At 43.2% G+C, this 24,236-nt stretch overlaps 1 protein-coding gene across 1 annotated transcript; it reads left to right on the forward strand.

The window, feature by feature from the left end:
• Positions 1-3,463: 3,463 nt before the first annotated feature.
• On the forward strand, positions 3,464-12,176 carry APOC3 (apolipoprotein C3). Its single transcript, XM_082274128.1, has 3 exons — positions 3,464-3,559; positions 7,887-8,016; positions 11,831-12,176. The coding sequence occupies exons 1-3, from the start codon at positions 3,511-3,513 to the stop codon at positions 11,928-11,930; spliced, it is 279 nt and encodes a 92-aa protein (XP_082130254.1). The 5' UTR covers positions 3,464-3,510; the 3' UTR covers positions 11,931-12,176.
• Positions 12,177-24,236: the final 12,060 nt, after the last annotated feature.

The following is a 24,236-nucleotide window of genomic DNA, read 5'->3' on the forward strand; positions in this document are numbered from 1 at the left end:
AGAAAACTTTGTCGGTGAACACAATCCACCGTGCCATTCGCCGTTGCCGGCTAAAACTCTATAGGCCAAAAAAGAACCCATATCTAAACATGATCCAGAAGCGCAGGCGTTTTCTCTGGGCCAAGGCTCATTTAAAATGGTCTGTGGCAAAGTGGAAAACTGTTCTGTGGTCAGACGAATCAAAATTTGAAGTTCTTTTTGGAAAACTGGGACACCGTGTCATCCAGACTAAAGAGGACAAGGACAACCCAAGTTATCAGCGCTAAGTTCAGAAGCCTGCATCTCTGATGGTATGGGGTTGCATGATGCATGTGGCATGGGCAGCTTACACATCTGGAAAGGCATCATCAATGCTGAAAGGTATATCCAAGTTCTAGAACAACATATGCTCCCATCCAGACATTGTCCCTTTCAGGGAAGACCTTGCATTTTCCAACATGACAATGCCAGACCACATACTGCATCAATTACAACATCATGACTGCGTAGAAGAAGGATCCGGGTACTGAAATGGCCAGCCTGCAGTCCAGATCTTTCACCCATAGAAAACATTTGGAGCATCATAAAGAGGAAGATGCAACAAAGAAGACCTAAGACGGTTGAGCAACTAGAAGCCTGTATTAGACAAGAATGGGACAACATTCCTATTCCTAAACGTGAGCAACTTGTCTTCTCAGTCCCCAGACATTTGCAGACTGTTATAAAAAGAAGAGGGGGTGCCACACAGTGGTAAACATGGCCTTGTCCCAACTTTTTGGAGATGTGTTGATGCCATGAAATTTAAAATCAATTTATTTTTCCCTTAAAATGATACATTTTCTCAGTTTAAACATTTGATATGTCATCTATGTTGTATTCTGAATAAAATATTGAAATTTGAAACTTCCACATCATTGCATTCTGTTTTTATTCACAATTTGTACAGTGTCCCAACTTTTTTGGAATCGCATTTGTGTATATATATATATATACAGACATAGTTTGCCTTGCATTTATATTATACAGCGGGTTGTTTTACAAGACGAGGATTCACATATACTTAATTTCTTATATCCATTGAGATGTCCATGCATAACAGCTTGTGTTCATCTACGAGATCATGAACAAGTCAAAAGGTATCCTGTTGGGTGACAAGCTGTGTCTATGAAGATGCAGGTTTTCACCTATATGTGTGAGTACTTACCCATTCTCATTATTCCTTCTAGTCCCAAATATTGCATTTTTCATGCATTGCTAGTTGTATTAGGAATTTTAGGATAAAGGTATGACTCATACTTCAGTGTGCTCAATGCACATTATTTTACTAATGATGTGTGTTATGGGATTATCTGTTAATCTCCTATCTCTGTGGCACAAGGGAGTCAGCAAATACTCTTAGTCCTAGGTATAAACTTTCTGATCCTGGACTGCAACCTTCACCCCTCTCCCAACACACCCACCCACTCCCCTCCAGGCTCTCCCTATGGAGAAAGCAGTCTATATAACACGTGCACCCTATATACAATGGGAAGGGACTAGGTAGAGCTCAGGGTGCAGTACTGCAAGGTGAGTCTCAGCTAAATGGAAATGTTCATGTATGTTGTACTTCTGAGCACTCTATTCAATTAGAATCTTAATGTACATATTATTGTTAATGATATAAATCTAATTATTTCAGTGCAATATGATAATGCTGTTTTGTAACATTGATCTTCAGAAATGTGTATCCATATAACATCAGTGATGAATACAATAATTATTGATCTCTTGTATTAGGCTTGCTATTAAGGAAACCTTTATTGAAATAAATACATGGATTGCCATTTTCTACTTCTTTGTGAAAATTCTAGTTATCTTGCTGTCATGTTTTTTGGTTTTCATGCTTTCTGATTTACTGACCCAAAACCAATGTAGAGATCTTGACTTCTGTCTTCACTGGCTGCATGCTTGTTCTAGGTCAGTGACTCAGGGCTTGTTCACGCCACCAGTGTTAGACTGCATTGCTCAACACAGTCAGTGCAAGGTCAAATAAAATAGAATTGTTTTCAGTGGTGCTGGTTTACCCCCTGTGTTGTGTTCTAGGTTGCATTTTATCACAGTGTGTTGCAATCCATTGCAGCATGCATTGAAAAGACAGAGGTAAAAAAAAAGCAAAATAAAAAATGTACAAAGACACATTACAAGGAAGATTAAAATGATTGTAAAAATATTTATTAATTTTTTTTACAAACATGTTATACTTACCTGCTCTGTGCAATAGTTTTGCACAGAGAAGCCTCAATCCTCCTCTTCTGGTGTCCCTTGTTGGCACTCCTGGCTCCTCTCCCCTGCTGAGAGCCTCTATAGCAAGCCACTTGCTATGAAGGCACTTGTGCAGGCTCGATCCCGAGCAGCGCTGTGTGTGTCCATAGACACTGAGAGAATTGCTTGGCCCCACCCACCGCTCTCTCCTCACACGCTGTGATTGGCATGACTGCCTCCAAGTCCAATGAAAAGAGAGAGTGAGCAAAGATAGCTGCTACTCTTGGGTATAGTGCTGGATCGAGATCAGGCTCAGGTAAGTATTTATGGGGAGCTGGGAGAGATCCTAATCGCAGGTTTTTTACCTTAATGCAGAGAATGCATTAAGGCTAAAAATCTTCTACCTTTACAACCACTCCAATAATGTATTGCAATGTAGAGCAATGCAGTGTCAAAATGCATACCACTTGTAAGATGTGCAATATGGTGTGAACGAGCCTTCAGCAAATGTTGAAGCCTGGCCCTCATCCAGTGACACGTGTTATGTATTAAGTAGATACGGATTTTCTGTTCAGATCTTTGATCACAGCTTCTGGCAGAGAGAATTCTTCCTATTCAACTCTGAGATGTCATGTCACTGAATTTCAAGAACCACAAAGAAAACTGATGCTGGAAGATGTGAAAAGGTGTGGCACAATAAACGATGTCCTTTAGGACCATTTACCTTTTCACTATGCCCACCAATCACTCCGGCGCCAAGACACACTTTACATAATACATAATCTTTAGGGCACAGGAATCCATACTATGAAAAGGCCACTTGGTTGTATTTGCCACCTGCCCACACTTAGTCCAAAGGTTGCCAGGCCTCCCCTGCACATGCCAAAGATGTTTTACTTGTTGTGATAGGACATGGACTAGGGTTTATTCAAGGACTGAGTTACATTCTAGAATGATGAGGTTAGGCTAACAATATATTTGCTACTAAGTTTGTTTTAGGTTTAGAGGAAATGGTAGGTTACAGTTATGGCAGGTGGTAGGATTGGCATTGGGTTAAGGTAAGGTTTGGTATTCTTTATGGACTGTTTTAGGGATATGTGAATATTTTGCATTTTTACTTATGGGTTATTTGTAACTTGTGTATTCTAAAGGATGCAAATGTACCTTACACCAACATTTTGACCTTACACAGTGATTTGCCTACAACATTTTAATCTGCCTGATAGTATTTATTATGCCCTTCAAATAATGTGATTTGTATTTTAACAGATTATCATCTGAAACCTTAATATGAAGCTTGTGGTGATCGCTGCTCTGCTTGTTTTAACTGCCTGTGCAGGTAAGAAATAGATATCCAATTTGAAACAAAATACTATACATTGTACCTATTACTATATACTGTTCTCTTCACTGTTCCACTTGCCTACTGTGCACTTAAACCCCCTTCCCATCCAGACCAATTTTTAGCTTTCAGTGCTCTCACACTTTGAATGACAAATGCGCGGTCATGCTACACTGTACCCATATGACATTTTTATCTTTTTTTTTTCTCACAAATAGAGCTTTCTTTTGGTGGTATTTAATCACCTCTGGGTTTTGTATTTTTTACAAAAAAAAAAGAAAAAAGACAGACAATTTTGAAAAAAAAAAAGTTTTTCTTATTTTCTGCGAGTAAATTTTGAAAATAAATAAATTTTTCTCCTTCACTGATGTGCGCTGATGAGGCGGCACTGATGGGCACTGATAGGCTGCACTGATGGGCACTGATGAGGTGGCACTTATGGGCACTGATGAGGTGGCACTTATGGGCACTGATGAGGAGGTACTAAAATGCCGCACTGATAGGCGGCACTGATAGGCGGCACTGATGAGCACTGATAGGCGGCACTGATGAGCACTGATAGGCGGCACTGCTGGGCACTGAGAGGTGGCACTGAGAGGTGGCACTGCTGGGCACTGAGAGGCGGCATTGACGGGCGGCACTGATGGGCACTGATAGGCGGCACTGATGGGCACTGGCGGATGGCACTGATGGACACTGATGGGTGGCACTGATGAGCACTGATGGGCAGCACCATCAGTGCCCACACTCAGTGCCCATAGTGCTGCCAGTCAGTGCTCATCAGTGCCTAGATGAGCAGGCACTGATGGGCACTGACTGGCAGCACTATGGGCACTGATTGTGGGCACTGATGGGGGGCACTGATGGCGGGCACTGTGGGCACTGATGGTGGGCACTTTGTGTATGTTTTTTACCTTGTGTAATCAGGGCACTGATTACATTCTTCTGTGTCCCCGGCGGCTGATCAGCACTCCTCTTTCCTCACATTGCAGTCTCCGTGTGAGGAAGGAGCGCTGGCGATGAGAGATGATCTCATATGTTAACATATGAGATCATCTCTCATTGCATGGGCCGATCACGTGGTAAATGGCCGCTGTGATTGGCCATTTACCACGATCTGGGATTGGCTGTGTCCAAGGGACACGGCCGACACAGATTTTCCCCGATGCGTGCTCGCGGGAGTGCGCGGGGAGCCTGTCTCTGGGAGGCCGTTTAAAGACGGCCTCCCGAAAATTAGAGTCCGCGCTGCAGCCTTCTTTCGGCTATAGCGCGGACCGGAAGTAGTTAATGTTTACCGTTTTTTGTTACTTTCTAATCAAACTTTTGAAGTAGCACAAAGGGTTCATATCAATGGGCTGGGAAGGAATGTGTACATTATACTCACCTCTATGATTCAGACTAGGGATTGACCGATATCGTTTTTTCATTGCCGATACCGATATTTTGGTCATCACGTATCGGTATCAGCCGATATGGGCCGATATTTTTGTACATTTAAATTTTTTAATTTATTTTCTTGACAGGTACTCTTGTGGAGGGATCTGGGGATCTAAAAGACCCCAAACCCCTCCTCTGCACTTAAAAGCATTCAAAACGCCAAGTTTGGCTGTTTTGAATGCTGTCATTTTTTTTAATCTGTCATGACATCACTTCTGGGTTTTTGCATGGAGACCCGATCGGAGCCAAATGCGGCTTTGATCGGGTCTTGGGCGGCCGTGCAGGCTGGTTGCTCGGGTCTTCCGGTGGGACGGGAGACCCGGGCGAGCCGCGGAAAGCGGCGGGAGGGGGAATGTCCCCTCCCGCTCCTTGTAATGACAGCCGAACGGCTTTTCAGCCGCATCGGTTGTCATTACAAGACAGCTGACCATCGGCTATGGACGCCGGTACCGGGGTGATGCCTCTGGGTGCAGGCATCACTCCGGTACAAGCACTTTACGAAATATCGGTAATATCGGCCACCTTGGTGGCCAATTCCGATATGTCGGGGAAAGTGCAGATCGGCCCTCCATATATCGGCTTTGCAGATAATCGGTCAATCCCTATTTCAGACTTGTCTGAATTCCCACATTTTATTATTTTTTTTTACCTGAGCACGCATTCACTGTACAAAGACATCCAGAAAATATTATAGGAGAAAACATTTTTTTGTTATCTCCCAGCTATCACTAAATGGAAGAACTGTCCCTCCTATGTATCCCTATCTCTGATCCCTTTATTACCCTTTCTTGACACCTGTCTTCTTTTTGGTCTAATGTCTAGACTTCTATATTATGTACCACTTACACTAATGTACCACTTACAGTAACTACCAAATATGTTATATTACTGTAAACCTTTTATCCAAACTCCATATAACTGCATTTTAAAAAAAAAAATCAAGTATGAAATATAGGAGTAGTGAAAACAGCACTTGTGGGTTTAACAAATGCTTTTTGGCATTTTAATTCTTCATGATCTACAGTTTTGAGGGTGTGGGTGTATCCTTTGTCTGGAGGGTGGCATAGGAAGCTCAGTTTTTTTGTCAAAGAAGAAATATGTTTATTTGGCTGTACTTCTTCTGCAGTTTACAGGATTACAGATTGTGCTGCACTCCTGTGACCAGTTTTCAGCAGACAGCGGGCTGAAGTAACAATATGGTTGGGATCCACCCACATGCCTGGACCGGCACCCAGCTAAGCTTCTCAATGAGCTGCTGAGAGCCTGAGCCGGCTGCTCTTGCCCCTCCACATCCCAGTGCTCCAATGGGTGCAGGGGGGGGAGGGGGCAGAGCAGAGAGCCGCTGACATTTACCAGCTTTCTGCTCACAGAGCTCTGAGAACTGAGCGTCCAGCGGTGTTTGATCGCTTGGCTCTCAGCCTTAGAGCCAGTGGGGGACAGATGCAAGATCAGATTGATGCTGCATCCACCTGGGTAAGTATGATTCAAAAATAAAAAAAATTCCCATAATTTCTTATTTCTTTACATTTTCTTTCCATTCCAGACCATCCAGGTCTAGGGAGCTTTAGAGCAGTGTTTCTCAACCTTTTTGCAGACAAGGCACCCTTTAAAAATAATGGGCAATCATGAGGCACCCTCCAAAATTATGGACTTGAGGCACTCCATTCTAAAATGTAAAAACTATTCTGACAATTTTACAGCAACATCAATACACGTAGGACACCAAACATTGACTAAACTAAACATTAATTAAAAGGCAGGTTTCACCCACCCACTGGCTATATAATTTTTGGGCAATTTTTAGGGAAATTTTTCCAAGGCACCCCTGAAGAAACCTCAAGGCGCCCCAGGGTGCCTGGGCACCCTGGTTGAAAAAGGCTGCTTTAGAGCATAGAAGGAGAATTTAGCATTGTTTAAGCAAATGCTCTCCTGGACATTATAAGTATATTTACTTCTTAGATCAACTGACTACTGTTTTCCTTGAAACCCAGATAAAACATCTGTAACGTTATCTACCAGTTGGTCAAAGTCTAAAGCAATTTATTCTTTGCACACGTCTGCTTCAATATATCTTGGAGGATTTAAAAAACATCTGGTCCTTTTTTTTTTTTTTTACCTGGGCTTAAAGTGTGTTTTGCATGTTTTTTCTTTGCACAAATCTTGCTCCCCTAACCAGTCATTCTCAACCCTCCAGTGCACTTTAGAAGTATACCTCCAGGTTGCAGTCTTTCATCATAATCATCATAATTATAATATTGTGGTTACAAGGCCAGGAGAGCATTTCAAAGTTTCTTCCAAAAATCCAGTGTCCTTGTAACTTCCTGTGCACTGAACTGAAATCTCAAACAATATTATCAACTTTCTGAGCTATCCCCAGAACTACAAAACCCATCCTGCCATTCAGTTCTGATGAGGACGAAGGGGGAGGGTGTTCATCTAGGAACTTCTAAGCTGCAATATATTACATTTTCTAGCCCTGAATATTTTTTTTTTATTTGTATGTCCCCCTACATTTAGGCCCAAGAAAAGCATGAAGCATACATTTTTATTAAATGTCCTTAAACACAATGCAGACAATTTTTTTTGCCATCGTTGCTGAGTACACTGCTCAGTTGGAGATGTTGCACTGGAACTCCTGTCATCTTCTGCAAATCAAATTCAGACTTGGAAATGACTATTATTTTGTAGTCATGCACCCATCACTGCTGCCTTACCAAATGTCATACTTTAACAGATTATTCATTCAATAATTGGAGTTTTTAAAGCAAAATAAAAATACTTCGTGATTATATTAATTTTCTCCAATACACAGATATTATTGAAGAGGTTTAGTTGATCTATTTAGAGTAAATCATCATACTGATCTACTTTTGCTTCTTGTACCCAGTTTCTGCAGATGATGAAACCTTCTTATCCTCAAGTATCGGCTACGTGCAGGATCTGGCCAGTGATGTAGCTTCCAAAACAACAGATGCCCTGAACCAAGTAAAAGACCTGGCACTGGCACAACAAGCTATGTAAGAATTCATTTCATGTACTGTAACACTCAAAATGTGTAACACATACTTATGAACACTTCTAAAGTGAAAAGGAAAAAATGTGTGTGTATATATATATACACAGTATCTCACAAAAGTGAGTACACCCCTCACATTTTTGTAAATATTTTATTATATCTTTTCATGTGACAACACTGAAGAAATGACAGTTTGCTACAATGTAAAGTAGTGAGTGTACAGTTTGTATAACAGTGTAAATTTGCTGTCCCCTCAAAATAACTCAACACACAGCCATTATTGTCTAAGCCGCTGATAACAAAAGTGAGTACACCCTAAGTGAAAATGTCCAATTGGGCCCAATTAGCCATTTTCCCTCCCCAGTGTCATGTGTTAGTGTTACAAGGTCTCAGGTGTGAATGGGGAGCAGGTGTGTTAAATTTGGTGTTATCGCTCTCACTCTCTCATACTGGTCACTGGAAGTTCAACATGGCACCTCATGGCAAAGAACTCTCTGAGGATCTGCAAAAAAAGAACTGTTGTTCTACATAAAGATGGCCTAGGGTATAAGAAGATTGCCAAGACCCTGAAAGTGAGCTGCAGCGCGGTGGCCAAGACCATACAGCGGTTTACCAGGACAGGTTCCACTCAGAACAGGCCTCACCATGGCCAGCCACAGAAGTTGAGTGCACGTGCTCAGCGTCATATCCAGGGGTTGTCTTTGGGAAATAAACATGAGTGCTGCCAACATTGCTGCCGAGGTTGAAGGGATGGGAAGGGGGTCAGCCTGTCAGTGCTCAGACCATACACCGCACATTGCATCAAATTGGTTTGCATGGCTGTTGTCTCAGAAGGAAGCCTCTTCTAAAGATGATGCACAAGAAAGCCCGCAAACAGTTTGCTGAAGACAAGCAGACTAAGAACATGGATTACCATGTCCTGTGGTCAGATGAGTTATTTTGAGGGGACAGCAAATTTACACTGTTATACAAACTGTGCACTCACTACTTTACATTGTAGCAAAGTATCATCTCTTCAGTGTTGTCACATGAAAAGATATAATAAAATATTTACAAAAATGTGAGGGGTGTACTCACTTTTGTTAGATACTGTATATTAATATATATATATATATATATATATATATATATATATATATATATATATATATATATATATATATATATATATATGTGTTTGTGTGTATATATATATATATACAGTAAAGAAATATATATATATATAAATAAGAAATATTTTATACATTCACATTTCATAGAGTGTGCTCAAATTACTTTGGTGGTTTTTGTAAAAGAGAGAGCACAGCAGGAGCTGTTTGACTTCAAATTCTGCCTCTCTGATCAAAAATTTTTAGGACCCTTTCTAAACAAAACAGGGAAGGACAAAGTCACTTGTCTTTGATTTGGTTATCATTTGGTTACATGTAAACTCACATTTTGGCTACTGAACTTTTAAACCGCAGCAAAAATAAATATGGAACATGTGAAAAAGAAGTGCTTTATTTGTTTGCATCCCACATACTGTAATGCAAGGGATGTGTTTCCCATTTACCCTTAACTTTGTATAAAGGAAAAGTAGGATTCCTTTTAAGAGGTGAGGAAATGTAAGGGAACCATCTTTAACCATCTCCTAGAAGCTCTGTTATCTAATCTTGGGGCGAGATCACAGCTTATTTTATAGATGTTACATCACCTGACCTTTTTTTCACCAAGGCCTCCTTTGTTTCTGTATATCACTTAATATTGCTTTTTTTACAGCTAGAGCTAGAAATGATTTACAATATTACATCACCTTAAAGCAAATCTGTTGCTGAAATTAAAAAAAAAAAAGCTCCTGTAAAAGAAAAAAACATTTTACTTACCTGTTGATGCCCATGATCAAAGCCGCACAAAGAATCTTCACATCCATCGCACTTTCCAGTGTTAGATGCCTGCATAATTCCCCACCTCTCTGGTTCCTCCTCCTGGTCCCTACATCTGGCGTGTTCCCTATAATCTGTAGAATTTTGTGCTAGACTTTAACCACTTTCACTCTCTTCCTGCCCAGGCCAATTCTCAGATTTCAGCGCTGTCAAACTTTGAATGATGATTACTCAGTCATGCACTGTACCCAACAGAAATTTGTATCTCTTTTTCAGACAGATAGAGCTTTTGTTGGTGGTAATTAATCACCACTGTTTATTTTTTGCTATATAAACAAAAAGAAAAAAAAAAAAAAAAAAGGTTTTCTTTGTTTCTGTTATAAAAGTTACCAAATTGCAAATAAATAATCTTTTTTCATAAATTTAGGCCCAAATGTATTCTGCCGCATTTCTTTGGTAAAAATAACCCCAATCGGTGTCAATGATTTACTCTGCACGAAAGTTATAGAGTCTACAAACTGATATATTGATTTGAAAATGTATTGATGGCCTATCTTTTCCACCGTTTTTTGACATACTGTCACCAGAGAAGTACAGCATCACCATATGTTTTTCTTTTTTTGTACATGTGACCAGAGCAGTATAGTGCCACTGTAGTACACTGTACTGCTCTGGGGTGCTGATTTGGATGTCTTTTTTACACTTTGATAGCTTATTACAGTCATGATCACTGTTATAAGCCTTTTTATGAATGGCATCCATTTATGTGCCATTGTGTACAGTTGTGATGGCTGTAATTGCATGGTACAGATCTGCTGTGTTTGGCCCTGTACCATGACCAATCAAAGAGATTACAATAGGACACAATGAATGGCTATGAATGAGGCCACTGACATGTGATTGGTCACAGCGATCACACAGTAGCAGGGCCAGCCTGGTACAACGATCGCGCTGCTGTGCTTCCCCGGAGGCACGCAGGAGCGCCAAGAGTGACACGTCATATGGTGTCCACTCAGGACAAGGCCTTGTCCGGTTGTATTATTATAATAGGCCAGGCAGGGGGTGATTAAAGAACACTACTGGAGTATTCCTGTATTTTTGAGGACTCTGCAATCTTATGCCAGCGGGTGAATAAAGAAGTTGGAAATATTTTCAGCAATCCAGAAATTATCCTTTCCAAGCTGATACAAAACATTTTTGAAGTGAAAATTCAGCACTGGGTGTGGAGTCTTGGCATACACTGTGTGACAGCTGATTGGAGAAAAGGCACACCCCCCTTCCACATAGGCAGAGGAAGGAAGAAACATGAAGAGCTGTGCTGTGAATAGACCAGCTCTCTGCTTATCTATTTCTATAAAAAAAACTACAAGCACTGAACCTTTTCTCTCTGGAGAAGAGAAGATTGAGGGGGGATATGATATCAATGTACAAATACTGTACTGGCGACCCTGGCATAAGGAACAAACTATTCAGAGTAAGGGAATACAATAAGATGCGTGGCCACTCACTAAAACTAGAGGAAAGGCGGTTTAACCTTAAAATGCGTAAGGGGTTCTTCACTGTAAGAGCGGTAAGGATGTGGAATTCTCTTCCACAAGCAGTCGTATCAGCAGGGAGCATTGATAGTTTCAAAAAACTGTTAGATGGTCACCTTAGAGACCACAACATACAGGGGTATACAATGTACGGTTAAAAGCAAACACACACACACATCATAGGTTGAACTGGATGGACTGATGTCTTTTTTCAACCTCACTAACTATGTAACTATGTAAGTGTAGAGATTCACCATTGTGACATTTTCAGTGCAGAGGATGTATGGGATAGCATAAATGCTCAGTAAGTTAACCCTTTTATGGTTATACTGTATGTTGGTACCTTTAAAATGGATATTTTATGATGCATATGATTTATTATACAGACATCTAAATTGTATTTTCTTGTTTCTTATAGTGAATATTACGATTCAGGAAGTCAGTATGTAACATCTATGTACAGCTCATTCGTGAACAAGGCAATAGAGAGATGGGAGCAGCTGACCAAGTCTTTCTAAATTGGTAGAACAAGTATATTTCAACAGAGTGAAGATTTTGCATTCTCACCCGTCTGTAGATGTCTGTCCTTTTATTTTCAAAGCTAATCTCAGACTATTTTTTTTCCTAAAAAAGTTCCAACATCCATGTCATCCATGATACCCATGTCCACCTATACATTGCACTAAATAGCTTGCCATTCTGATGTTTTATGTTTTTTTAATTCAAAGTGTGCCTGTTTTGTAAATAAAATTCATTTTGAAGACAGTAATTGACTGTTTTTATTTTATGTTATTTCATTTGAAAATAGCGACAGACTTCTTGCCTTTGCCTTTAACTGGGTTTCATAGTGCTTTTAACTTATTCAGTGATTTTTTTATGTCCAGAATGCAAGATAAAAAAATGTAAAACAAGAAATAAATGAATCATCATAGCTAGGTAAATAGGAAATACCGCATTTACTTCCTATTTACTACTTTTAGCCAGATTGTAGGGCTCTAGAGTTTGTTGACTGCATGTTTTCTGCAGTTTGATTTTACTGTGCTTCAAACATGGACTCCAAAATGTTATCAGAAAGGACTGTGGGAGGTAAATGTAATGTGTTAATTACACATACTTCCATGGTGTTCCTTCTGATATACACATGAAAACCCTAATGCCAGGGAAGCAGTACAGCTGGCTGACTGATTTCAGTCTTTATGCTTTGTATGGGGCCACCATTGCCTCCACTAAGACCATTCAGATAGCAGGGACCAGAAGCAGAACATTCTAAGACCCAAAGTAGTCATATAGCTGTTCTATCATAAGGGTTTTTGGAGAGTTTTTTATTCTGATGATACTTTATAAATCCTCTTTTTAAACAGAGTGTAATTTGATACCCTGAATTTTAGGTCTAATCAGAACACACATATAACTTAATTAATAAGAGGATGAACACCCCCCCACCCCACCCCAGGTTGAAGAACTCCTTATGGAATATCAATTAGAGAGTGACAATGCAAAAGTGAGCTTTATAATGCTCTGTGATCACTCTATGCAGGAGTCTCCAAACTTTTAATACAAAGAGCCAGTTTAATGTCCTTCAAACTTTAGGGGGACCAGACTCTGGCCTGCGGGAGTGGACATTTCCCTGGAATCAGTGGGAGTAAACATCACCACATTTGGTATTAACCTCCCTGGCTGTATGATTATGTCAGGAATTCTGTACCAAAAGCGGTACAATTTTTTTTCATGGAAATTTGGCGTTATGTATTATAGGCCTACAATCAGTGGTGGGATTCAAAAATGTTAGTAACCAGTTCCGACTTTCCCAGCAGAATGACCAGCGTGCCCCCTTCCAATGCACAGGGACCAGCGTGCCCCCTTTTAATGCAGAATGACCAGTGTGCCCCCTTTCAATGCAGAGAGACCAGCGTGCCCCCTTTCAATGTACAGTGACCAGCATGCCCCACTTTCAATGCACAGTGACCAGCGTGCCCCCCTTTCAATGCACAGTGACCAGCGTGCCCCCCTTTCAATGTACAGTGACCAGCGTGCCCCCTTTCAATGCACAGTGACCAGTGTGCCCCCTTTCAATGCACAGTGACCAGTGTGCCCCCTTTCAATGCACAGTGACCAGCGTGCCCTCCTTTCAATGCAGAGAGACCAGCATGCCCCACTTTCAATGCACAGTGACCAGTGTGCCCCCCTTTCAATGCACAGTGACCAGTGTGCCCCCTTTCAATGCAGAGAGACCAGCGTGCCCCCCTTTCAATGCAGAGAGACCAGCGTGCCCCCTTTCAATGTACAGTGACCAGCATGCCCCACTTTCAATGCACAGTGACCAGCGTGCCCCCCTTTCAATGCACAGTGACCAGCGTGCCCCCCTTTCAATGCACAGTGACCAGCGTGCCCCCTTTCAATGCACAGTGACCAGTGTGCCCCCTTTCAATGCACAGTGACCAGTGTGCCCCCTTTCAATGCACAGTGACCAGCGTGCCCTCCTTTCAATGCAGAGAGACCAGCATGCCCCACTTTCAATGCACAGTGACCAGTGTGCCCCCCTTTCAATGCACAGTGACCAGTGTGCCCCCCTTTCAATGCACAGCGACCAGCGTGCCCCCCTTTCAATGCAGAGAGACCAGCGTGCCCCCTTTTCAATGCACAGTGACCACAGCATTGCCCCCAATCATTGCAGAGTGCCACAGCATTGCCCCAATGATCATTGCAGAGTGCCACAGCATTGCCCCCAATCATTGCAGAGCGCCCACAACATTGCCCCCAATAATTGCAGAGTGCCCACAGCATTGCCCCCAATCATTGCAGAGCGCCACAGCATTGCCCCCAATAATTGCAGAGTGCCCACAGCATTGCCCCCAATCATTGCAGAGCGCCACAGCATTGCCCCCAATAATTGCAGAGCGCCCACAGCATTGCCCCCAATAATTGCAGAGTGCCCACAGCATTGCCCCCAATCATTGCAGAGCGCCACAGCATTGTCCCCAATAATTGCAGAGTGCCCACAGCATTGCCCCCAATAATTGCAGAGTGCCCACAGCATTGCCCCCAATCATTGCAGAGCGCCACAGCATTGCCCCCAATAATTGCAGAATGCCCACAGCATTGCCCCCAATAATTGCAGAGCGCCACAGCTTTGCCCCCAATAATTGCAGAGCGCCCACAACATGGCCCCCAATAATTGCAGAGTGCCCACAGCATTGCCCCCAATAATTGAAGAGTGCCCACAGCATTACCCCCAATCACTGCAGAGCGCCACAGCTTTGCCCCCAATAATTGAAGAGTGCCCACAGCATTACCCCCAATCACTGCAGAGCGCCACAGCATTTCCCCCAATAATTGCAGAGTGCCCACAGCATTGCCCCCAATCATTGCAGAGCGCCACAGCATTGCCCCCAATAATTGCAGAGTGCCCACAGCATTGCCCCCAATCATTGCAGAGCGCCACAGCATTGCCCCCAATCATTGCAGAGCGCCACAGCATTGCCCCCAATAATTGCAGAGCGCTCACAACATGGCCCCCAATAATTGCAGAGTGCCCACAGCATTGCCCCCAATAATTGAAGAGTGCCCACAGCATTACCCCCAATCACTGCAGAGCGCCACAGCTTTGCCCCCAATAATTGCAGAGTGCCCACAGCATTGCCTCCAATAATTGCAGAGTGCCCACAGCATTGCCCCCAATCATTGCAGAGCGCCACAGAATTGCCCCCAATAATTGCAGAGCACCACAGCATTGCCCCAATCATTGCAGAGCGCCCACAGCATTGCCCGGAATCATTGCAGAGTGCCAGCGTTCCCCCCGCGAGACCCGTTTACTTACCTCACGGGCGGTCATCACTGCAGCTCCTCTTCAGTTCGGCTCCCCGCGTCTCCCCATTCCTCCTGCCTCCTCGGCCAATGGCACGGCGTTTGCCTTTCGGGCCAATCAGGAAGCGGGAGGACCCGCTCCCTGATTGGCCAGGAGGAGGATCCTTGTGACAATAGCGAATTTTCATTCGCTATTGTCACAGAATGGGCGGGCTCGGCCTCGGGGCGCACTGCTCTGCTGCTCCACGGCCGCCAGCTTAGAGGGATCAGCCGGTTCTGCGAACTTTCAGAAAGTTTGCAACCGGTTCCATAGAACCGGTGCGAACCGGCTGAATCCCACCACTGCCTACATTTCTTAGTAATTACTGACTTAAACCTGACCAAGACAAGAATCTAGTAGACATCCCAGATGTGATAAATTTGAAACACAAACGCATGAATTATAATCTAATCAATAATATAATTTTATTATATAATATAATATATATATATATATATATATATATATATTATATTATATAATAAAATTATATTATTGATTAGATTATAATTCATGTGTTATAATATATATATATGTGTGTGTATATATATATATATATATGTGTGTGTCTGTTTGTGTATATATATATATATATACATACGTGTATATATATATATATATATATATATATATATATATGTGTGTGTATATATATATATATATATATATATGTATATATATATATATATATATATATATATATATATATATATGTGTGTGTATATATATATATATAAAATATAAATGTTATGTGTGTGTATTTGTGTTTTGTGCAACGTTCAACGTTTGAATTTCCCTCCCTAGTTCCGCTCCCATGCAGCATTGCTGCTGCAGGGAGTGGAACTAGGAAGTCATCAGACCGACGGAGGACGGACGAGCGGCGGGGATCTCAGATGGCTGGCGATCACAGCAATGGGAGATCATCGCTGGATCGTCAGGAGAAGGTAAGACACTGCTGCGTGCTCTGCACATCCACCTCGAGCGTGACTCGGGGATACCGATAACAGCATGGAAAATCCACCCCGAGTCACGCTCGGGGATACCGCTAGGCAGGTTAAGGGGATGAATGGTGCCCCATCGTTAGTATCATTGGAAGGAATAGTGGCCCATTGTTGGTGTCAGTGGGAGAAATGGTGCCCCATTGTTGATGGCAGTTGGCAGAATAGTGTCTTGTATCAGTGGGAGAAATAGTGCCCCAAGGGCCGGATAAAGGCAAGCAAAGGGCCACAACTGGCCCCATGGGCTGCAGTTTAGCAATTGCTGCTCAAATGGAATAACCTTGAATTATTAGCTAATCATTGCTTGCTATTTTTTCTAATCATAACTTAGCTATCATTTATCAGAGTACAACAAATTAACTACTTCATGCCCGTAGGACAACCATGGATGATCAAAGTGGTTATATCAGGATATTGCCTGTACCTACAGGCATCATCCCAGTATGAAATTGTTCAGCCAGTGATTCAGTTTCTGGCAGAAGTGATTTGTGTGGCTAAATAGCCACTCAATCACTTCTGTGGTTGGTGGAAGGGGTCCTTCCCACCGCCACCGCCTTTCCCAGGCTCTACCGGAGCCCGGGAGTGTTGCTACCAGCGGCGATGGCTACACAGAAGAGAAAGAGAGGATCTGACGTGGTTCTTCTCTGTCTTTCATATCCTGCTGTTTGCCTCTATTCAGAACACACATATAACTGAATTAATAGGAGGATAAACACCAACCCAAACACACACACACACACACACACACACACACCGTATTGAACAGCTCTGCATGAATTATCAATTAGAGAGTGACAGTGCAAAATTGAGCTTTACAGTGCTCTGAGAACACTCTAATACAATATCATTGAATTAATAGCTAATCATTGCTTGTTATTTTTCAAATCATAAATTAGCGTTTATTGATCAGACCACAGCAAACTAAACACTGGATACTGTGGTTACTAAATGGGTTTTTTTTCTACAACCTTAATGAATAATCCCAATAATAGCATAAATATCATAAAAAAAATCCCCAAAATCTGAAAATGTCTGGCGTTGAGAAGAAGCAGGAGGGGGACCCTCTGTGTTTGCTTAATGGAAGTGTCAGATGTAGCTTGAAAATTTTGCTTTAGCCAGTAAACTCCATTTCATTATGCTATATTAATATATATGTAGCACCCTACCAGGTAGGTGCTCGGCAAAGTATAGTGGGCCTTGGCTGCCTAACAGCAGGGCCATGCTTTTCAGCTGGGCTGTCATGTCTCCCAGGTGTTGCTATTGAGTCTGGGGAGTTTCCCCACTGGCTCCATGAGAAGGGTTCTCATTGGGCAGTGGAGGAAACCCAATCAGTGGCACATTAAGGCCTGTATCTACCCCAGAAAGGCAGACTATGCCACACAGGATTCTGGGAGTGGGTATAAGTCTGAGGGGAACGCATGATGCAGTGTCTTTGGCAGGAAGCAGAGTCCCAGGAGGGAGGGTACCGCTGTCTCTCCTCCTGTCTGAAGGATCGGGTGTCTCGGGTGGCTGCCTGAGGGTCCAGATAGAGAGTGGAACTGAGTTGTAGAGAGGACGAGTGGAGATAGAAGGGTTCAGTTCCAGGAAAGCATGCCAAGTTCGTGAGTACTGTGAATTGCCCCTGCTGGTCTGCCTAATGTAGAGGGGACCACTCCGGTGAAGGTTCCAGGGATCCAGGAGCCAGCTAGTGTCAGAGGGGGTGCCTAGTGAAAGGACCCTGAAGTGTCAGAGGGGGTGCCTAGTGAGAGGACCCTGAAAGTGTAGAGGGGGCGTCAGCGGTTGCGCCCTAAAGAGTCAAGTGTACGGTGTTAAGGGTTGCAGCAGCACAAGCAGTTACAAGGAGCTACCTCAGTCAGTGAAGGGCTGGAGGGAGCCATTCGCAAGACTTTTAAACTAGACATAGTGCAAAAGTCAAGAGTTATTACAGTCCTGGATCTTCTGAGTTAACCAAGGAGTTAAAGATGAAGTTTCAGCACATTTCAGCAAAACAGTATTTTCAAGCGCCAGAAAGCGTTGGTCGGCATTCAGCTGGGGTCAGGACAGCGCTAACAGGCATTTTTCCTACCAAGTGTCCCAGTTGAACCTAGTTGAGCCAGAGGAGTATCCCACTCATTCCCTTGTCCCATCCCCATCACAACATTAAAAAATAAACAAAACAAACCAAAGATGCCGAAATGGTCATTGTCTCAGCTCTCACACTTGGGTTTTCAACTTAAATGTGTTGGAAGTGTTACCGGTAACAATGGAAGACCCACATCAGGCCCAATGCCTGGAAATCCTGCTACATATACATTCTATATCTAAAGTAAACCTCTCAGCTTTTTTACACATTTAAAATTAACAGGCCAATTGGCTGCAGCCACCGATCAGTGTGTTCTGACAGTGGTCAGAATACAATGCACCAGGGGGAGGGGGAGGAAATTCATCCATCCACCTTGCTTGTGTGGATGGAAGAATCTATTATTTTTTTAACTAGCCCGGTTGGTTGCCATAAAACAAAGAGCCAGCTTTACATTGACCACCAATTTAAAGGGAGATTCTACACTAACCACCAATGTAAGGGGGGATTTTACACTGTCCATCAATGCAATATGAATATTTACACTAACCACCAATTTAACTGAAACATTTATACTGACCAGAAATGCAAGGCCTAATTTACATTTACAGTTGGAGGGGGGGGGGGGGTTAAAACAAGTGGTTTAGTCACAGTTCTACCACCGCAAACTCCCCCCTTAAGCTGCAAAGGCAGCTGAATAGGGTTGTATACATGTCATTAACTTTGTGTTGTGTTGTGGCAAAAATGACACACCCTGTTGTGTTTACTTGGCAGTACCACCACCACACATGACCCATTCAATTGAATGGGGCTATGCCACAACCACGTGCAATTTAAGCAGTTGTACTGTGGTGATGCAGTTTTTCAGGGTTGAAACAGTCGGTGATGAGACAATATATACCCTTCCATCATCCGCCGTGAACTTTACACTCCAACCCCCCCCCCCCCTTCTTCCCTCTGCTCACTTCTGCTGCAGTGCTGTTCCTGGTAGCAGGGCCGGTGCTTCCACTAGGCAAACTAGGCAGCTGCCTAGGGCGCATTGCCACCTAGGGGCGCAGCCACGAGTCAGCACTCACGCTCCATAATGAATGATCCTTGTGAGCTGAGGAAAGGAGCGGCAGTGGGGGAGGAAGAAGGGACAGAGGAAGATGCCAGGTGTCTGGGGCAGTGGCAGAACTACCAGGCCCTGGCTTTCCACCATTGTTGGGGGAGCCCCAAGGGGCAGGAAAGGAGCCCACCGGAGTGCTAGCTGCATAATGATCCTCTTTGTCTGGAGCTGAGCGGCCTAATCCCTGGGCGGGAAGTGACTCTCTAATCTGAGCTGGTGGGCAGCCGTTCATTTCCCCGGGTCGGTATTAAGCAGGGAGTGGAGGAGAGCTGAACCTGAGCCGGAGCTCAGCACTGGAGGGTGGCACCTTTACTGGAGCAGAAGCGATGAGGCAACGGAATGGTCTGAGGATGTTGGTGATGAAGGACGTGTGGAGCTCTCCGACGGCTGCTTCTCCCTCCACCAGGAGCCGGTTGGAGCTGTGGTGAGCATTGTGGTCCAGGAGAGGTGCATCCTGTGAGAATGAATAAGCAGGATCCCAGTGAAGGAGGGCAGAGTGCAGGCCACTCTCTTCATACCGCCCAGTGAGTGTCCCCAGAACAGGGAATCAGGGTCCCTGGGTGTGACATGGAGTATCCCTGGTGTGAAAGAGAATTGCGGTCACCAGGTATGCCATGGGGAATCTGAGTCACCAGGTGTGACATGGGGGAGAGGGGTCACACGTGTAACAGGGCTTTGGGGTCACCAGGTGTGCCATGATGAATTGGAAACCCTGGGTGTGCCATGGAGGAACATGAGGGTCCCCAGGTGTGACATGGAGGAACATGAGGGTCCCCAGTTGTGACATGGAAAAACATCAGGGTCTCCGGGTATGACATGATGGAACATCAGGGACCCCTGATGTGACATAGAGGAACATTGGGATCACTGAGTATGACAGCATAACATGGAGGAACCATCATATCAGGGTCACTGGATATGACATAGAGCAGTTTTTAACCCCTTCCCTTTTTATTTTTTATTTTTTGGGGGGGGCGCAAGTAGCTGATCTTGCCTAGGGCGTAAAACAGTCTAGCACCGGCCCTGCCTGGTAGCATGCTTAGCAAAGACAGTGCTTGTAGGATTCCTTATCCTGCTTCTGACTGTACATCCATGTGGGCAGTATTCAGCAGAGGAGATGGTGTGTGGGAACTGGGAGGAGGGGATCAGCATATGAATGAAAGGGTGATTTACATATGAATGCTGCAATATTTATATATGAATCAAATTCATATGTAAATTCCACCACATTCATATGTAAATCACCCACTTCAATTGTACACGCTGTGACAGGGCAGGGTTGGGCAGAGGTAGTGAAGGGGACAGGTGACTAAAAAGTGCACCTGTCCCACCATATTCAGGACTGTTGGCAACTGCCTCACCAATATCGGGAATTAACCCTGTATGGTATGCTGAGGAGCCTGAAGTGCAACTGGAGCCAGTTGCAGTTTACAGAACAGGTTGTAGAGGCCATTTGCAGCGCAGGAAGGACCCTGCTGGAGCAAGGAGTAAGATAATTATTTCTCCCCTTATCCTCTGCCATCAGGCTAAATGAGCATTTAAACCTTGCAAAGCATGGGGTCCCAACTGTAAGGGTGGATTTTGTAATTTTTCTGGAGTTGGGCTTTAATCTTATTGTAAGTGTGAACACCAATATACAAAAAACAAAAAACTATATCACAATTCAATCTGCTTTACTACTTAGGGTTTACATTCACTTCCAATTGACTTTTAGGGCTACAATGGGTCATTGGCTGCAGCGATTCCTTTTTTTTCCTGAGAAGGAATAATTTTATTTCAATATCTCTTTACTAAAAAAAAAAATCCATTAAATGGAGTAGAACACCTTACAAAAGAAAAGTTGTCATGGTCAGCAAATACGTTCAAACGGTCAAGGTACATTAAAGTGGCAGAATACAACCATTTAGGTCAAAGGAGGCCACCTAGCAATTACATAAACAACATACAAATAGCAATTAACAAAAGTTAACAATGTCAGAGACTGTAGCCCACCCATACAGAGCACCATCACTCATTATTAAGAATCAACCATTATCAAGTCAGGTGTTCAGTTGAGTACCAATCAATCTGAGGTTGCCACTTTTTGGCAGTGGCTAAGTAATTGCCCACACTAGGGATACATTGTCTAGTGGGACTGACAGGGTGGTTGATGTGGAAAAAGTGATTGGAGATAAGCATAAATCTTGCCATTCGTGCAATGCAGCTTCAATTGAAGGAGAATAGAGTGTCCGAGTACGAAAAACAAATCGATAGCTCTGAGAAGGAACATTTTTAGCTGGCTGGTGCCATATTTAGTGTATAGCATAGGTCATGTTATGTTTACAAGCTTTGACAGTTAGCATAAATAGGTTGAATATGGGAGAATAAACAATATCATTGCTGTTGCCACAATATATACTTCTAAATGGGGGCAGACTGGCAACTTTCAGCCCAGGGGGCATGTACAAACCAGAGTCCCATGGTGCAGTGACTTGGCCCCGCTCCCACTCTCCCACTTCCTGTTCTCCTCCTGACCCACATTCCAGGCTAAAGCTCCACTCCTGGTTCTCTCTACTCACCGGCTGAATCCCGGTTCCCAACCTGGCCAGCAGAGGGCAGTTGGGGGGAGCTGGGACAGCTTGGTTGGGGCTGGTTGGGGGAGGAGAGTCTCCAGTGGGTCATTGAGCCGGCCTCTGCTCAGACACAGTTTACACCATCCATGCTGGGAAGGGGGGGGGGGGGGAGGCCTGCGCTCTGTTGTTGTCTTCAACCTGCACTCAGTACGTCAGTAGGGGCTTTTCACTTCTCTTCACCAGGAATCCTTTAGGCATGTCTGTAGCAGTGCAGCCTTTTTACAGGGCATCAGAATGGCCCAGGAGGCAATTGCCACCTGCCCCCTGGCCCAGTCCTCCCCTGCTTCTAAATATAGTCAAGTTAATGCTGTATCTCAATAGATGGCATGTGTCTAAGATACTTTGTTACCAAGGTCAGATGGAGACAGTCTGAATAATGTCTGACTGATATCATCAATACAATATTTTAGTGATGTGGCAGGTAAACAGGTTTATGCATTCCTATCGACTGAGTACTAAGCACCCTGTGCTATCACAAAAACTGATTTATGACATTATATAACACTTATCTAAGCCTTGCCACATAGTCTAGAGTCATACAATCTGGTCAAGGTCCTGATTGGATTTCATGTTGCTGACCAAATGTCTTTCTTATTACTAGCAATTAACTCTGATAAGGTATATTTCTGAATCTTATTATTCGATTTTAAAAAGTTCTGGAAGCTATGGCCCTTATATCCTGTTTATTTAAGGATACAGGTACCATATAGCTCTATTTTTTCCATTGTAGCTCTATTTCTTTATTTAAACATGTAAAACATTAAAGAGACTATATACATATATAAGGTTTATTCTGTATATTCACCACATACTGTATCTGTAAGTTGCATGAATTGGCAAGAGCTGCTTTTAACTCTGTGCTAAAGTCTGTACTAAACCCCCTCTTGTTTCAAGCATGGAAACTACTTGATTGCTACACTAAGGTTCTAAGACTAGTCATGAAAATGAAAGGGAAAGCAGAAAACATAATTATTTTGTAGAAGTATTGTGAAATAGGCATGCCTAGTGGTTTTGCTCAAGCATACAACGATCAAACATAACATTTTGAAGACCCACCTAAAATTAAGTACAGTAGGTTCCCTTTTGCCACCAAAACAGCCCCTGTCAAAAAATACAGCCCTGACCCATCTCAGCATGGATGCTACTAGACCGGTGGTGAAGTTATGCTGTGCAATCTAGCACCAAGCTGTCAGTAGCAGAACCTTTAAGTTTTATAAGTTGCACAGTGGTGTCTCAATGGATCAAACTTGTTTTTCCAGCACATCCTACAGATGCTCCATGGATTGAGATCTGGAGAATCCGGAGGCCAAGTCAACACTACAAACTTGTTTTTCTTAAGCCATTCTTGGACCATGTTTGCTATGTAGCAGGGGGCATTGTCTTACCGAAACAGACCACTGCCATCATAGAATATCGTTTCCATGAAGGGGTGCATTTTGCCAGCAATAATGTTTCAGAAGGTAGTACGTGTCAAAGTAATGTTCACATAAATAACAGGACCAAGGTTTCTAATTAGAACATTCCCAAAGTATCATACTGCCTCCACCGGCTTGCCTTCCTCTCATGCTGCACCCTTTTTTTTTTTTTAAGATATGTTTAATAAAGGTTTTACACAAACAACAAAACAGACAATATAGATCACAGCCGTAACCAGGCTGTGCGTCTCAAGTCTTAAATTTAACATATGTAACATGCACATAAAAGGAAAATACAGCTTTAGCATGTAAACTCTTCATATAGTAGGAAGATAGTAACAGGTGTCAGTTTTACTGGAACACGCATAAAAGCAAAGGTCAGTACTATTGGTTAGTCTCCTGAACCTACTGACGCCAAAGTAGGAGGGCTGGACACCCATCTATGCTACAAATTTTCAAAAAGGAGTGGTCGCTTTCGGAGCTTGAAGATAACCTAATACGGAGGTAAACTATAATTAATCAGTTGAAGCCAAGTGGTGATAGTGGGTTGTGAATTCCCCCTCCAGCTCAGAAGAATGATCTTTTTGGCGTAAAAATATAAAATGCGTAACAACTGTTTAATGTGGGTAGAAACCTAGGGCAGTGGATAAAAAAGATTCAACTTCGGACCAGAATGAAGAGACTATGGGGCAGGACCAGAAGCAATGGATGAAATCAGCTGGATTTCCAAAACCTTGGAAACACTCAGGTGTGGAGTGTTATCTATTGAGCTGCCAAACCACTAGTTT

Source organism: Pelophylax lessonae (genome assembly GCF_965119305.1).
Source record: "Pelophylax lessonae genome assembly, chromosome: 12".
NCBI classification, from domain to species: Eukaryota; Metazoa; Chordata; class Amphibia; order Anura; family Ranidae; genus Pelophylax; species Pelophylax lessonae.

Excerpts from the sequence above, each read along its gene's own strand:
- APOC3 (XM_082274128.1), top strand. The coding sequence starts at position 3,511 with ATGAAGCTTGTGGTGATCGCTGCTCTGCTTGTTTTAACTGCCTGTGCA. Across the intron at positions 3,560-7,886 it reads TGTTTTAACTGCCTGTGCAG|TTTCTGCAGATGATGAAACC; the intron begins GTAAGAAATAGA and ends TCTTGTACCCAG. Across the intron at positions 8,017-11,830 it reads GCACTGGCACAACAAGCTAT|TGAATATTACGATTCAGGAA; the intron begins GTAAGAATTCAT and ends TGTTTCTTATAG.